Genomic DNA, 16982 nt, shown 5'->3' with positions numbered 1-16982 from the left:
TTGCTTTCGAAGGGGATATAAGGGCCATAATGATCGAAAAGGCTTTTTAAAATCGCCCTTCAGTCCCACAATGGATATTTATTTGATAAATATGACGTGAAAATGAATGACATTTATTATCATCAACCAATTTGAATTTGTGTTCCATTCTAAAGTCTTGCTTAATTTTATATGATGCTGTGCCCCTTGATATATGGTTTCATCCTGTAAATAGAGGGGGCGCTGTTTGACCGGATGTTGCATGTTGAGATGTGAATGGAAGGAAAAGTAGACTGTAGAGCTTAGTAAAGATTGACAATGCCGTATGCGAACCAACCAACCGTTCAAATTACACAGCTCTCAGAAGAGAATATAAAGTATATTCTAGAAGATACAGATCTTAGGTAAATCGTTAGACATCAGATTAGGCTTTATACATCATTGGATATTGCCTCCCTTCAGATAGTCAAAATACAAAAAGCAAAACTGCTCACACCTTCAATAAAGTTTGTTTACGTAGCAATGCCAGGTTGCCGGTCAGTCGGAAATCTGTTGATTATTGCATTCATATTTCCAATACCACTGTTGAATCACGGGTATCCGGAAAAAAAAATTTAAATAATAATTTTTGGTTTGGTTATATCAATCAATGGATATATGGAAGAAGAAAAAACTTTCTATATATAATTATATATAAACTGTATTTATCAAGTTGGGAACACTTGCCCTATAGCAATATATTCTCGCGAAAATGCGATTATCCATCTTTAGTGAGAGTAATTATATCCCGTACAACCGAGAAAAACATCTGAGGAGTACATCTCTAAAATGCTGCAATGTCCGATACTTCTGCAAATGTATAAATCAAAACAAAAACACTCACGATTTGCATTGGATTTCAGCCTCCTTCCCTCGGATGCAGTAGCGTTGATATGAAATTTCTTGACTCTGTTGTCAATTTTACACAGACCATGCGTGTCATGTAATGATGTTAAGTAGGGCTGTTACGGTTCCAAAAAATTTCGGGTCGGTTCTAATTTTTTTTACTTCGGGTTTGGGTATTTCGGTTCGGGTATAGTATATTTCAAAAATCTGATCTAGTTAAAATCAAAAACCTTTATTGTATTTTGTCACAATAATTACTTGGGGACGTGGACTGAGGTTTAGATTCGACATCCATGGTACCAGAAACAGCGTTGTCACTTCTACTCGTTTCCATCCATGCTTTCAATGTTTTGTCATTGACGATGTTGATCCTGTGGCGTATTTTCAATGCGTCTGACATATCTTACATACTGTCATTATTTACAGTTTTGTCCACAATGCCATCATTTAATAATTGATCAAAATACAGCCACCTTTGAGGATTTGGACAACATTTCGTTTAAACGGATTTCTAATAATGATTCTATTTTAAAAACCAGACCCGAACCGAAAAACGGAAAAATGGAACCGAACCCGACCCAAACAACACAACCCGCGGTTTTCGGTTATTTTGGGTACCCGTTGCAGCCCTAATGTTGAGTGTGTGTCACACTTATTCAGCATTACACAAGATTTGTCATTATTTTTAATCAAGACACCAAAACACCTATTTATGGTAATGTTTATAGGGGAACACGCATGGTCTCACAAAAGAGGGATAATCGCATTTTAGTAAGAAGATCTCGCCATAGGGGAAGTGTTCCCAATCTGTTTATATTGGCTGCAATAATGTATCCCTATCTGATTTTTTTATTCTGACGTTTTCGGGATAGGGCTACAATTCCATAGGATCTTTGTAATGGTGCAAAATAATCTTATGAACAACCGATAATAAACTCAGTGTATTAGTCCCAAATGTTGTTTACACCAAAAGGAGTACCAACTTTGTCCAATAAAGGTGTTTTTCATTAAACATTTAACATCATGTACAGCATGCAAAATTCTTCGTCTGCTCCGCCATGCTTGTTATCGCGAGATCTCATAGATGAATCTACTTAAAAACCTAAACTTTGACAGTCTGCGCGAAAATGTAGTTACTCAAACCACTGCGACAAAGAAAGGAAAATCATATGGTTGCAAAAAGAATTTACACTCTACTGTTCGTTTTTTAACTTGATATTAAATCTAAACCTTTTTAATACCAACGAAATAGCTTTCTCCTCCGTACTTGTCCATTGGTGTAAATACTACCTTAAATGGCATATGCAAATAACTTGACAATCGGAAGTTGAAACTTCAGTACATCAAACATGGTGCACAAATATGAAATGAGAAATTGGAATATATCGAAATTGCTGAAAATGGTAGAATAGAGCCTCACAAATCGTAAGTTGCAGGTTGTAAATTTATATATTGACTATAAAGAAACATAGAATATCATTATATTTGCGTAAAGAAAGTCAGCAAATGTTTAGAATGATGGAAAATGTTGCGGGAGTGAATCACTCCCGGATTTGCACCATTATGGAGATCCTAAGGAGTTGTAGCCCTCTCCCAAAAAAGAAAGAAAGAGAAACGGAAGAGGGCTAAATTATTGCAGCCATGTTTATATAAATAGATAGAGTATTTTGTTATTTATTTATATCTATTTATTGTGTCGCGATCAGACAGGTTTGATCACCAGCCAGATAATAAGTTGGTAGAGCATTCAAGGGGCCCAGGTTTGAATCCCAGTCTGGAGGGTGTCAGGAGAACTTGTACCCAAATTTCTGGGTACAGATTCTCCTGGGTATGAGTTCTCCTGAAGTCTTTTAGAATCGTATGCATTTTCTCCGTTCCTGTTTCATTTTGTGCCGTAGACCACCCCTGGAACTGACAGGACGGAGAAGAAAATTCCTGTAAGGGGATAAAGATCCTGATTTGGTGTCATCAAGGTGTGAAGACATTTAAGGAGGGAGGAATGTGACGGTCTAATGGGTTCGATTGCCGATGGCCAGTTAGCTCAGGTGGTAGAGCACCTGGCTAGAGATTCAGGGTGCCCTGCTACTAGGGTTTGAATCCAGGTCTGGTCCGTTGCATTTTCTCCCTTCCTGTTGAAATTAATTAAAATTTATATACCTATGGTTGAGCATTTCTTGATTCTAATGCGATTTTGTTTTGAAATTTGTCTTTTGGTTGTCTGATGCACTATATTTTGTGCTGTATTTCACATTTATTTTGAAAAAGCAAAACTCAACAAAATAAGACATGCGGTAAACATCAAGTAACTTGCAAAAATTGCATTTAAATGGGGATAACTGCCTTCGTATTTGTTATTTGCGACCATTAATGCTGATTTTACAGTTGCAAATATTTGTTTTACCATCGCGGGTAAAACTCAGCATTCATAGTAGCAAATAAAAAATCAGTTATTACCCATATTTCAAGTTTTGTATGGGGAAGAAGTAAATTCAATTCAGTATCCAGACTTATTTTTAAAAACAATTTTTTTTTAACCAAACTTGAATGCTTTCATCCAAAATAATAAACAGATTATTATTTGCTTAAAGATAGTTAACATTGACCGAGTTGTTTGTGAAGACAGCAATGTATTGAAACATATCATCATGATCATATATAAATCCAATGGGCTTTGTGAAATTGAATTGACCAGCAACCTTACGTGGCTATGTAAAAAATTTGAACTTTATTGAAACTGAGTTTTCAATTCAATTTAATAATTGAAGGTCTGTCACATATGAAGAGGGGAAATGTTTGTAATTTTTCATACTAAATTTCGTGGGTGGCTATTTAAATGTACAGAGATATAAGACTACTTGCAGACATGTAACTCTCAGGGGGAAATGTTCGGACAGGCTTGGATTTCTCCAAAAAAAATAATTCAAATTTAAGTTTGAGTTTTCTTTTTTATTTGATCAGTCTGAGGTTTTCTTTTATTTGATCAGTGAAAATTCGAGCAAAATCGGGACAGGCTTGGATTTCTCGAGGAAAAAATCTCAAACTTAAGTTTGAGTTTTCTTTAAATTTGAGCAAAATCTCAGACTTAAGTCAAAGTTTCAACTCTAGTTTCTTCAGAGAAATCCAGCCCAGACCAAAGAGCTACAGATCCACCCCTTATAAAGACCAGAGAGTTATGGATCTACCCCTTATAAAATCTGCTATTTATAAGGGTAGGATCAGTAGCTATCTATTTATCCAAAGTTACCTGTGCTAGTTACAGTAAATATTGCTCTAACCACAAACAGAACAGATAACTCGGGTAATTGTATGTAGCACTCTGTATGCTGTTTTTCAGTGTGGCCAATGCAATAAGAAGAGTATGCATTGCAGAAGTACCAACAATAGGTAAGTCTCATGGTTATTACTTATCAAAAATGTAAGTTAATGTTGGGTACGGTGGTTTTATGGCAGAAGTTCAGTTGGAATGATAGGCCTGTGTATGACCTTATTTTATCATTATGTTGAATTTTCAATACTGGTCTGTGAATTTTGTTGAGTGTTATGCATGATATCTATGAATCATTACTTACACAATAGACAGATATATCATCATCAATTCTGCTTCTTAGCATTTCAGTTTTCATTTTGAATCTTTTCGTTTATGCCCTTGCACTGAAGCTATTTTGGTTATATCTCTGCTTTTCCATTGATTTATATGAATAATCTTTTAAAAAACATATACAAAGATAGTGTTACTGCAGTGTTTATTCTTACTTTGAAAACCATGTGTCATTATAATCTTTATGAAATAAATGTGATGGGGGGGGGGGGGTCAAAGAGAAATTTAAAGGCTTAATATCTATATTTCATAAATCAACCACCAGTAGTAATTCTTGTATAAACATTCTGCATAATTTATAATTATTGCTTGATTCAGAACAAATGCTTCATTTGTTGGAGATGTTGGTTGGTTTTATGGGTTTTTAAGGGGGGGGGGGGGTTCCACACATAGAGAACAACTTAATTTCTGATCTAAACATGGTCATATAGTGAACAGAATAGATCTGCACATAGAAACTATATGTAATTTTTGTGCTTTATAAATTAATAAAATAATAATAAATGAAAATGATAATCATTGGGGAATCAAAAATCAGAGACAATGGATAAGGGAAGATTTTAAGAAAATTATCAGTAAATACTGTACAGAAAACAAGCTTTTTGATATTTTATTTTGAATTCCTTCTTCTATGGAACTTTATTTTCATGTGTTCATAAACTTACAAGCCAAAAATTTTTTTGGCTTTCAAAGATACCTCAGGCAAAAGAACAGATCTAGAAAGGTGTCTATGTACACTCATGAAGATTTGCATAGACATTCATGTATTACAGCAATCTATGTAGGTTCCAATCTTATTAGATCCACTCATATAGTCACTTCACTGAGTGGATCTAACATTGAATTTTAATTAGATCGGGTTGATTCATACTGTTGCCTTTCTACGTTATTGTGGGAGTGATAAGTAAATCGACATAATTCTGTAATCTTTTTAGCTCACCTGAACCGAAGGTTCAAGTGAGCTATTCTGATCACATTTTGTCTGGCGTCCGTCTGTCTGTCTGTCTGTCTGTAAACTTTTCACATTTTCGACTTCTTCTCCAGAACCACTGGGCCAATTTCAACCTAACTTGGCCAAAAGCATCCTTGGGTGAAGGGCTTTCAAGTTTGTTCAAATGAAGGGCCATGTCCCTTTCAAAGGGGAGATAATCACAAAAATGCAAAAATAGGGTGGGGTCATTTAAAAATCTTCTTCTCAAGAACCACTGGGCCAGAAGAGCTGAAATTTACCTGAAAGCTTCCTGACATATTGCAGATTCAAGTTTGTTCAAATCATGGCCCGTGGTGGTCGGATGGGGCCACAAGGGGGGATCAAAGTTTTACATACAAATATATAGGGAAAAACTTTAAAAATCTTCTTCTCAAGAACCACTAAGCCAGAAAAGCTGAGATTTACATGAAAGCTTCCTGACATAATGCAGATTCAAGTTTGTTCAAATCATGGGCCCCGGGGGTTGGATGGGGCCACAATAGGGGATCAAAGTTTTACATACAAATATATAGGAAAAATCTTTAAAAATCTTCTCAAGAACCACTAAGCCAGAAAGGCTGATTTTTACATGAAAACTTTCTGACATAGTGCAGATTCAAGTTTGTTCAAATCATGGCCCCCGGGGATAAGATGGGGCCCCAAGGGGTGGATCAAAGTTTTACACACAAATATATAGGGAAAAACTTTAAAAATCTTCTTCTCAAGAACCACTAAGCCAGAAAAGCTGAGATTTACATGAAAGCTTCCTGACATAATGCAGATTCAAGTTTGTTCAAATCATGGGCTCCGGGGGTTGGATGGGGCCACAATAGGGGATCAAAGTTTTACATACAAATATGTGGGAAAAATCTTCTTCTCAAGAACCACTGAACCAGAAAAGCTGATTTTTACATGAAAACTTTCTGACGTAGTGCAGATTCAAGTTTGTTCAAATCATGGGCTCCGGGGGTAGGATGGGGCCACAAGGGGGATCAAAGTTTTACATACAAATATATAGTTAAAATCTTTTTCTCAATAACCACTGAGTCAGAAAAGCTGATATTTACAAGAAAACTCTCTGACACAGTGCAGATTCAAGTTTGTTCAAATCATGGCCACCGGGGGGTAGGATGGGGCCACAAGTGGGGGGGTGGGGGTCAAAAAATTTTACATACAAATATAGAAAAAAGCTTCAAAAGAACCATTGGGCCAAAGAAGTTGACATTTACATGAAAGCTTTCTGACATAGTGTAGATTCAAGTTTGCAAAGGGTAGTTTGGGCCATAATAGGGACCAAGGTTTTACATGCAAATATATATGGAAAGTCTTCAGATATGGGCCAAGGTGACTCAGGTGAGCGATGTGGCCCATGGGCCTCTTGTTCATTTTACTTATAAATTTATTTGTAGCAATTGACTGGGTTCAGATTGAGTCTAATTCTGTACTTTGATTTGTAGCTATTGACTGGGTTCAGATTGAGTCCAATTCGACAGTCCTGTTCGACGAGTTTATTTCTCATAGAATTGGCCTGATTCCCTTGACAAGTGATGAAGTGGTAGACCGTATGCAGTTCTCAAGGGTATATTCAATGAAATATTGTTTTACATACTATAAATTGTTCAAGTATCAAAGAATATTAAAACGTATTGCTAGTATGTGGTATTTATTGATGATAGGAAAAATACTCAAATTGCAATATTTTATTTTATTCCTGGACCAACATTATGAAGGAGGAAAAAAATGGTGAATTTGATTGATTTTCCTAGGACTGCACTTGTGAGGAGTTCTGTCCTGAGTGTTCCGTGGAGTTTACTCTGGATGTGAAATGTTCAGAGGACCAGACCAAACATGTGACCAGTGCTGACCTTATGTCGTCCAACCCAAAAGTTGTGCCAGTATGTATACATTTATCCACAGTGTTCGAAATTGGTTTAAAACTTGGTAGACCACGAGTCTATGCCAAAACATGACGACATAGGCCTCATTGAATTGGCATAGACCGCAACACTGAAAAAAAATATCACCCAAAAAACAAACATTTTCATTTACTTCTAATGTACTTAGAAAGCATATTTTCTTTCCATTTCCATAACGGTATCCTCATTTCCTCATAACATTTATCAGACGTCGACTGACCATGTAGAGGTCCTTTGGAATAAATTTATTGCTTTAAATCTAGAAATTGGCATAGACAATTTGGTCTATCTCAATTATAATTGGCATAGACCAGTGTCATTTGACATAGACTCGGTCTATGGTTAATATCGAACACTGTCTACAGAATATATTTTTAAAAATACAAAAAATCACCAACAGCATCAGTCTCTGAAATTAGCAATCTAATTAAAATTAAATGCTAGAGTCGCTCACATACTAGCTACACAAATGAGATTAATTAGATAGTGAAATTAGCCACTGGTCTGAAGACCAAATCCAGAAAATTAGATTTGGGCTTGTAAAAATATTACTTATACGAAAGTTTTTTCTAAACTGAAAAAAAATAATGTGTTTGTTTTAGGCCATTGAATTTCTTTGTAGTTTAGTATTAAAACAGTCTAGATACAGAGGCCTGCAGTCTCTGAACATAATACAGCTGGGAAATTATTTTAGTGACTTCCATCAAAATTTTACATACCGGGTATAGACAAAACACTTGGTAGTCCATTGGTAAAAATTTTATTTTTGTAATAAACAAGACATTTGATATAAGCAACATTGGATGATATAAACAGGCAAGTAAATCAAATGAACATTCTTTATCAATAATGCATATTGTATGACCAGTAAAAGTGTGGAAGTAAAAATATTAAAAAAGAAAATTTCTGCACTATTAGATTTTTTGAAATTGGTAAATACAGCTTTTAAAATGAATGCAATAAAACATAATATTAGAAATTTCTGGTATAGGAATGAGTAAGACAGGTGTTCTACAGGGTTTTAGCATTATGTAGAATAATAGCATCAGTGATATCCTGTAGACTGTAGCGATCAGCAGGACTGCTAACAAGGCAGTGAGAGACTAAATCTGTCAAAGAGTTATTGGCAGAACTCGGAACTGATGGCATGTTTCCCTGCATGATATCCATGAAAACTGAAAATGGGTTTGTCCCACTCCTGTCATAAAAAGCAGGTTCAAGAGCCAGCATTTCATACAACAGACAGCCTATGTTCCAAGAGTGGGCTTTGGTGTCGGGTTTCTGGCGACCAATGACCTCGGGTGCCTCATAAACTGGCATGTTTATTTTGGCCTCAAATGTTGTGATTTGTTCACTCTCGTCGTGTGTGCAGTTTACTGTGATATGACCAGACGTGTGGAATTGAATGCTGGTGGATGATATTCTGGCAATAGGGGAGATGTTTTTGGACTGGAAAACATTCATAATGCTTGAAAGTGTTTGCCATATTATGCTGTGGTCTAAAGTGCACCCAGTTTCGTTTGCCTTGTCAATCTTCTCAGCTAGGGATTGGGTTGGGATAAAAACACAACACAGGTGGTCGTCTTCTGCAAATGATGCTATCAGAGAGGGGTTGTAGTCTGAAAGACTAACACTAGCATCTAAAAATACCAAAATAATAAATACATATAAAGAGGTATAAAAGATACATATGTATATGTACCATAATTTTTATTTAAAAGAATCCTCTTATCCATTTGAGAATTTCTACCACCCCCCACCCTTGTGATACTGAAGTTTATTGGTTTCCTTTCTATGTGTCTGTCTGTCCATCACTGAGAATGTCTTATTTCATTTCTGCACATTTTTTTTTACATTATTCTTTCAGATATTGATAAGAAACTTACTTTATAGCTTTCAAAAACAGTAGTTTTCAAAAATTATAGCCCTTTGCATAAAATGTTTTCTGCATTCTCCGTTATGCATCAATATAAGGATAAAAAAAATTGCTTTGTAGATTTCTAATAAACAAATATAGATTAATTTTGACTTTGCATGATTGAACTACAAATTTTGGGCTTAAAACTTAATCATTAAATAGTGTTAACTAGAAGTCAAGTGTCTGTAAAAATTTAAAATTTTGTGCAAGTGGTACCTGATAAACATAAACAACCACCAACATAAAACAAGTATGATTGACCAACTTTTATAAAGTTATGTCCCTTTTTTTGAGAAAAATATTCACAATTGGGGAGCTGGATACTTGTTTAATCTGAAAAAGAGTCTAAAGACAACAGCTTTACAAATTGAAGTGCAAATTTTATGTAGAACTAAGAAATGAAATAAACCTATTAAAGTTTCCATGAATGTGTTATTATAATGTTGAAGATCTTACATTTCGGGAAAATTTTAATGATGACATCCTCATTATTGAGACAACAGTATGCTGGGTAGCACTGCCGGGTGTGATTGACAGGTCTCAATCTCTCCACATCTATAAGGAAATCTTTCATGCTCAGTGTTGTAACTCTGTGCTTCAATGTATCTGGTAGAGGCAGATCCTTCACCTTCAAATAAAAAGGGGGAAAGAATGGGATTTCAGAGTTTCCCCGACATTTAAAAATTTAGTATAAATGATCATCCATATATTTACAATTGTATTTACGGTTGTATTTTCATTCGACATTTGTTTTTGACATGGTCTGTAAGTGGTTTGTATAAGAATTGTGTGTCATGTTTAAGACATGAAGATAAACATACCCTCTCTATACATCGGAGTGTTAGATTCTGCACTATGGCCTTTCTGCTTTGACTCTGCAAGGATGTCGGATCTCTCGTTTCTTCTTGCTCGTACGCAGTCTTGGATATCGGATCATAGAGTCGTAACATAATTATCAACCCATTGCACACAACATGAAAAATTCTATATAAAAAGAAAAATAATCGGTAATTGATGCACACTAAAGGTTGAAATATGGATATTTAAGCTTTGCATGCAAGTTAAATCTTTTTATTCCCTCGCAATTCATTGTGAGAGGGGATATAGTAACAGGGCCGTTCGTGTGTGGGTGATCGTGTGTAACACTCATCTTGTAAGCACTGTTCAAGCCACATTTTTTGCTCAATTGATTTGATGCTTCACATGTAGGTTTGTTAAAAGAAGAGGAAGAACCCTATTGGTTTTGAGATCAAAGGTCAAGGTCACTACAGCACTTTATAGAAACATCTTTAGGCACTCTACAGGTCACATTTTTTGCTCAATTGATTCGATACTTCACATGTAGGTTTGTTGAAAAGAGAGGAAGAACCCTATTGGTTTTGGGGTCAAAGGTCAAGATCACTACAACACTTTATAGAAAAATCTTTTAGGCACTCTACAGGTAACATTTTTAGCTCACCTGAGCTGAAAGCTCAAGTGAGCTTTTCTGATCGCCTGTTGTCCGTCGTTTGTCAGTAAACTTTTTACATTTTCGACTTCTTCTCCAGAACCACTGGGCCAATTTCAACCAAACTTAGCTAAAAGCATCCTTGGGTAAAGGGCCTTCAAGTTTGTTCAAATGAAGGGCCATGTCCCTTTCAAACAGGAGATAATCATAAAAATGCAAAAATATGGTGGGGTCATTTAAAAATCTTCTTCTAAAGAACCACTGGGCCAGAAAAGCTGAGATTTACAGGAAAGCTTCCTGAAATAGTGGAGATTCAATTTTGTAAAAATCATGGCCCCGGGGGCTGGATGGGGCCACAATAGGGGATCAAAGTTTTGCATACAAATATATTGGGGAAAATCTTTAAAAATCTTCTTCTCAAGAACAACTGAGCCAGAAAAGTTGAGATTTATATGAAAGCTTCCTGACAAGTCCAGATTCAAGTTTTTAAAAATCATGGCCCCCGGAGGTAGGATGGGGCCACAAGGGGGATCAAAGTTTTACATAGAAATATATAGGGAAAATCTTTAAAAATCTTCTCAAAAACCACTGGGCCAGAGAAGCTGAAATTTACATGAAAGCTTCCTGACATAGTGCAGATTGAAGTTTGTTAAAATCATGGCCCCGGGGGTAGGATGAAGCAACAATAGGGGATCAAAGTTTTACATACAAATATATAGGGAAAATCATTATTAATCTTCTTCTGAAAAATCACCAGGCCAGAAAAGTTTACATTCACATGAAAGCTTCCTGACATAGTCCAGATTCAATTTTGAAAAAAAAATGGCCTCCGGGAGTAGGTTAGGGCCACAATAGGGATCAAAGTTTTACATGCGAATATATATTAAAAATCTTTAAATATGAGCCAAGGTGACTCAGGTGAGCGATGTGGCCCATAGGCCTCTTGTTTGCTTGATTGATTTGATACTTAGTTATCAAGAGAGGAAGAAATCTATTGATTTTGGAGTTAAAAGGTGTAGGTCACAACAGGACTTCATAGAAAAGATTGCTTACATTGCGAGGAGATGCCCCACTTTGTGGAGCTCTTGTTTGTTACGTATTAGGAAGATGTAACAAGATTACTAGAAAAAGATGACTGTAATACAAAAGATTTTTCTTTCAACAGGTGACGTCCAGAAATAAAGAAGAAACAAGTGAATATGAAGACACAGATGGTAATTTGGTTCCAATGCACATTATTCTCATTTTTATATGCCCGTCTTTAGACAGGACTTATTATGGTACAGTGATGTCCATTCGGGGTTTTCTGTTTCTAATTTCATTTCTTTGTCACATATCAAGCTGAAACTTGCTATAAAGCTTCTTTGTGGATCACTCTTGATCATGTTGCAATTTTCATCCATTTCGACCTCTCTTGCAGGAGATTTGCCCCTTTATTTGAAAATTATTGTTATATGGAGGGTATATAATTTGTCCGGCAAACTCCTCCCACTATTTTCAAATGAGGAAAAACACTCTATGTAAGCATTTTCTCAGGTGTATTATGTACTGTTTGCGGTACCCTTGTTTTTTTTTGGTACACAGTCTCAAATATTTTGATGGTGCTACTGTTAAGTCAAGTGCAGTAGATCGCACCATTTGAAGTGCATACTTGTCATTCATCTTATATACTATAACATCAAAATGAAGATCTTAAAGCTCAATGTAGACAATGTCATATCTGTCTGGTGTAGGTCATTCACTGCCCTGGAAACAACCATTGATATATTAATTTCAGAACACTGACAAGTAACTTTTTTCCCCTCTAATTGGGGTTGGTTTTTTTTTTTTGTTCACAAAAGACACACGGTTTGCAAGAAAAATAATTCACATTAATTTGAGAAAAAAATGGTGGCAAAGTATTCCGGTATTGTGGATTTATTTTTTCCATACATTATCTAAATTAGTATACCATCAAAGGTCAGAGTGAATATACAACAGTAATGAAAGAAATCTGTAAGATTTGTGTTCAATTAATGTTAATCTTTTTTCCAGATATTTTGATTGTGAAATTAAGAAAAGGTCAGGAACTTAAAGTAAGAGCTTTTGCCAGGAAGGGTTTCGCAAAAGAGCATGCCAAATGGAACCCCACGTGCGGTGTAGCCTTTGAGTATGACCCAGATAATTCACTGAGACACACCCTATATCCCAAACCAGAAGAATGGTGAGTTGTTAGTGTGAAGGAATTCAGGTGTACATGGTCAAGAATTCAGATGTACATGATCAAGAATTCACATGTACATGGTCAAGAATTCACATGTACATGGTCAATTCATGTGATAAGAATGATAACCAGTATCATCTATTTGTAAGGAATTTTGAATATACTAAAGATTGATCTTGAAAGTTGATTTATTCCTTTCTATATACAGTTTGTTCCCCGTCTCTTTTCTATATATTCATCTACAAATGAATAGTTTGTCATACCGTATAGTAGGTTTTTTCAGCGGGTCTAAAATTTGGTGATTTGCTGGCTCAAAGGTATGCAAATAATTTTAGCGGAATAAATTTTGGCAGACAAGGAAGATTTATCTCTCTTGCAAATACTGAAGTCACAATTGGGTGCATATTTGGCAAGTGAAATTTTTTGTGTAAAGCTATCTAACCGCTAAGATAAGCCGAATTTATCACCTCGTGGAATAAACCCGCTATACGTTAACTACTTAATATATACATCTACATATGAAAAGTTTGTCATAACTACTTGATAGAACAAAAGACCACCAGTCTGATTGACTATGTACAAGTACCATCCCTTGTTTTTAAGTTGCCTCTTTATACTAAATTATACCGTGTTATTTATTTTCATATTTAATACATCTTCGGTAGTATTGTAAAACTTCAGTATTTCCATGATTCAATTTTCAGACCATTATGAAAACGACATGTATTAAATGGATCATATTGTTAAAATGGTACATGTCCCCAGCTTTGAATACATGTATGAATAAACATCTATTTATTTATCTGTAGGTTACAAATTTTGCATTTCTTCATTGCAGGCCTAAAAGTGAATATTCAGAACTCGATGAAGACACGCGTAAGTAGATTCACATTATGGAAGAATTCATATGTCAATTTATTTTGAATTGAAGGTGGGCCTGTAAAAAATTTGTTGGTGAGATAAAGGAATATATATTTATTTTACAGATGAAGCACCTTTTGATGGAGTTGGACATCCAAACAAATACTACATCAATGTAGAATCTTGTGGATCCCTGAAGCCTGAAAATATTATGTTCTCGGCACTAGCTGTTCTCAAAAAGAAACTCAGTGACTTACAGACTCAACTCAGTCATGAAATCCAACAAGATGTGTTGGCCATTTAATACTGCTTCATATCTTCTGTTTCTGTGATGTAAACAGAGCATCATTTCATACGGTCATTAAAATGTCAATTTCATTAAAGTTTTCTTAATATAATTGTATGGTGTTGTTATCTAAATGTATATGAGTGATGCATTTACATGTCAGCAAAATGTAGAGGTCCTTTTTTAAAGGAGATAACAGAGGGTGCTGGATGTTGACTTAGTACACAATGGTGATTAATTACTTTTGATACCCCCACAAAGTTTGAAGGATAGGGGTATATTGGTTTCACTCCCACTATCGAACCCGAAATGCATTTTGCTAAATTTTGTGGAGATGTTGATACTATTGTAACAGGAATGGAGAAAATGCAGCATACCAGACTGAGATTCGAACCCGGGGCCCCCTGAATCTTCAGTCAGGTGCTCTACCAACTGAGCTGTCTGGCCACCAGCGAACAAACCCATCTTACTGCTGCACTATGTAAACCTATACACTTAGTATTTTCAGATTGATATGTTTAACGGTAATTGTGAAAAAATAGTTCTGACCATCTGTAGTTATTCTTCATGACATTTCTGTAAATTCTGTCCACATACAACTTTTGAGGATGTCTTTGAATCACCATGTCTGTCTTTTAATCTATCCATATGTTATAAAAAGGGACAATTAATCGGTTTCCTCTAGGTATAAGTGTAAAATTAAGCTGGTGACCAAATATGTACAGTGTAGGTTTGTATTTCCTCCTTTTTACACCATGGATATTTAGAAAAATCAAGGTCAAAAGAATTTAATAATATGTGTCTTGGATTTTCAGCTATATGATATTTCAAATATTCCCTGTGGTGTATTGGTCTTGCAACTTAGAATTTATTTTGGTAGAATACATCAGTATGATATCTATGGAAATACTTTTTATGGATAGTGTATAGTTTGCTACTTAGCACATAGCAGTTAAGTTGCAATGCTTCTATAGTTTGAATTTTTATTTAATCGATACAATCCGCTTAAAACATTTGGTGTAATAATTCTTGAGTTGAGTTTAAGTCATTTGGGTGATCTATTGCCATTGGTCTGCATGCATACCATTGATTAAATTCTTTCCAAATTTGTTATGAAGTATCCTATAGACTTCAGGACTCCTGCATCCCCAGGGTCTTACATAGGGTTGGGGCAAAAATTGACCAATTTTTAAAAATCTCCATCTATACATTTGTAAGAAAAACTGAATGCATAGTCATGTAGAGCAGGAAGGCCTCTACCAAATTGTAAATTTCATGATCTCCAGGGTAGAGATTAAAAAAAAAAAATCCAGACTCCTGGGCGGAAACAAACTTGTTCTGAAATGTTCCTGTGTAAAACATCTTTAATGCTATTGATTCTAAACTTGTAAATTTCATAATCCCAGGTGGGGACAAAATTATCACAGTAATAATTGTAATTATCATTTGAAAGATTTCTTTAATTTGTCTTATACTTTATAAAAACTAATTGCATATTTGGGGAAAGCAGAAAGGGATATACCAAACTTGTAAATTTCACTACCCAGACTATAGGGTGGGTCCAAAATAGTCATATAGTTAATATAACGTGTTTTAAGTCTTTTATCATTATCAACACTTTGGGGGCATTTTTGTTTTAGAACATATCTTGTTTTATACTGCTACTAATTACCCGGTATTATAATTTAGCTTAGATATGTAAAACGGGAAAATTATTGCAGATTTCGTAGCTGTTGGGTCTAGTGATCGGCCCTTCGGATGAGACCGCAATTTAAAAAAAAAACAGGCCCCGTGTCACAGCAGGTGTGGCACGATAAAGATCCCTCCCTGTTCAGAGGTCGTAACGCCGAGTATAGGCCTAAATTTTGCAGCCCTTCACCGGCGATGGTAATGTCTTCATATGAGTGAAAAATTCTCGAAAGGGAGGTTAAACATTATATCGTACAATCAATCGATACTTTTAACTAATACTTGGATGACCGGTATAGAGGACTATGGGACTTAGGAAAGTGACTCTTGTAAACAAACGAATTCCATGAGCAGATTTTACGATATGCATGTATATAAGATTAGAAAATATTTACCTTGTAATGTTCGGCGTATTGGTAGTAGATCTAAACAAAACAAACCATTTGTGACGTCATAATTGTTTAGGTTTTTCTTTTCCTTTGTGACGTCAACTGAATTATGGGGAAGTCGGTTTCGGGATTAGAGTACAGTGGCGGATCCAATTTTCAGAGAGCAGTTGTGGACTAAGTGTGCACCTTGGTTTTTCCATCCAAGGGGTGGGTGTGAAGAGCCCAAATTAGCATTTCTGTTTAAGTGTTCAAACAAAGGAAGTTTGCAACGCATGTAACACCCCCAATAAATATGCATACACTCAATTTTCTTTTTCAAACGGCTGGAACGGACGAGAATTTATCAGCTTGGTGAATCAATAAATAATTGAATATTTTAAAGTTTTTAAAAAAGAAATTCACTGATTCATATATTCATTGTGTTAAAATTTTAATTCAACGAAGTATAAGATTAAAAAATATTGATTACAGTAATACTCTATACATCCAATGATATGACATATATACTTTAATACCATAACCTATTTCTACTGTATAAGGAATTACGAAGATAAGAACTTGATGCATGAGTCAGGCGACATTGATTCGATTTAGTATTCTACTATTCATTTTTTATATTTCTAATTCATATATACACATTAAATCAGAGAGATTTTATTGATAACACGTCCAATATCTCATTTAAAAACGCATCTGTTAAATCATATTATGAATATAGAATACAATCATGGTCTCATTGGCGACATAACATAAATCTGTTTAACATACTTGAGGTCAAAGTAAAAGACACACCAACGGGCATATCGTATCGTATTTCAGGGATGGGGGCAATCGGAAGAGA

General features: G+C 35.3%; 2 protein-coding genes across 3 annotated transcripts; one reads left to right on the top strand and one right to left on the bottom strand.

Annotated features, from left to right (window-relative positions):
• Positions 1 to 13: 13 nt before the first annotated feature.
• On the top strand, positions 14 to 14175 carry LOC125681908 (DNA-directed RNA polymerase II subunit RPB3-like). The gene is made up of 8 exons (XM_048922174.2): positions 14 to 383; positions 4199 to 4248; positions 6890 to 7011; positions 7199 to 7327; positions 11879 to 11927; positions 12748 to 12916; positions 13755 to 13792; positions 13903 to 14175. Exons 1-8 carry the CDS (start codon positions 298 to 300, stop codon positions 14079 to 14081), a joined length of 822 nt encoding a protein of 273 aa, XP_048778131.1. The 5' UTR covers positions 14 to 297; the 3' UTR covers positions 14082 to 14175.
• LOC125681902 (serine/threonine-protein kinase Nek6-like) lies at positions 8093 to 16395 on the bottom strand. 2 transcript variants are annotated; one of them, XM_056160390.1, is made up of 5 exons: positions 16148 to 16315; positions 14613 to 14703; positions 10088 to 10250; positions 9723 to 9894; positions 8093 to 8988 (listed from the first exon to the last, which is right to left on the bottom strand). In XM_056160390.1, the coding sequence occupies exons 3-5, from the start codon at positions 10214 to 10216 to the stop codon at positions 8360 to 8362; spliced, it is 930 nt and encodes a 309-aa protein (XP_056016365.1). In that variant the 5' UTR covers positions 10217 to 10250; positions 14613 to 14703; positions 16148 to 16315; the 3' UTR covers positions 8093 to 8359. The 2 variants fall into 2 exon arrangements, with proteins under 2 accessions (XP_056016365.1, XP_048778118.2); XM_048922161.2 differs by lacking the exon at positions 14613 to 14703 and having other exon boundaries at positions 16148 to 16395.
• Positions 16396 to 16982: the final 587 nt, after the last annotated feature.

Source organism: Ostrea edulis, chromosome 1 (assembly GCF_947568905.1).
Source record: "Ostrea edulis chromosome 1, xbOstEdul1.1, whole genome shotgun sequence".
In the NCBI taxonomy this organism is placed as follows: domain Eukaryota; kingdom Metazoa; phylum Mollusca; class Bivalvia; order Ostreida; family Ostreidae; genus Ostrea; species Ostrea edulis.
Note: the sequence above shows the minus strand (reverse complement) of the source record. Positions and strands in the feature narration are given on the sequence as shown.

What these genes read in the sequence shown, in the direction of transcription:
- LOC125681908 (XM_048922174.2), top strand. Translation starts at nt 298, where the DNA reads ATGCCGTATGCGAACCAACCAACCGTTCAAATTACACAGCTCTCAGAA. An exon ending in CTAGAAGATACAGATCTTAG is followed by an intron (nt 384 to 4,198) that starts GTAAATCGTTAG and finishes GCTGTTTTTCAG; the next exon opens with TGTGGCCAATGCAATAAGAA. An exon ending in TATCCCAAACCAGAAGAATG is followed by an intron (nt 12,917 to 13,754) that starts GTGAGTTGTTAG and finishes TCTTCATTGCAG; the next exon opens with GCCTAAAAGTGAATATTCAG.
- LOC125681902 (XM_048922161.2), bottom strand. Translation starts at nt 10,216, where the DNA reads ATGTTACGACTCTATGATCCGATATCCAAGACTGCGTACGAGCAAGAA. An exon ending in CACTCCGATGTATAGAGAGG is followed by an intron (nt 9,895 to 10,087) that starts GTATGTTTATCT and finishes TTTTATTTGAAG; the next exon opens with GTGAAGGATCTGCCTCTACC. An exon ending in CATTAAAATTTTCCCGAAAT is followed by an intron (nt 8,989 to 9,722) that starts GTAAGATCTTCA and finishes TGGTATTTTTAG; the next exon opens with ATGCTAGTGTTAGTCTTTCA.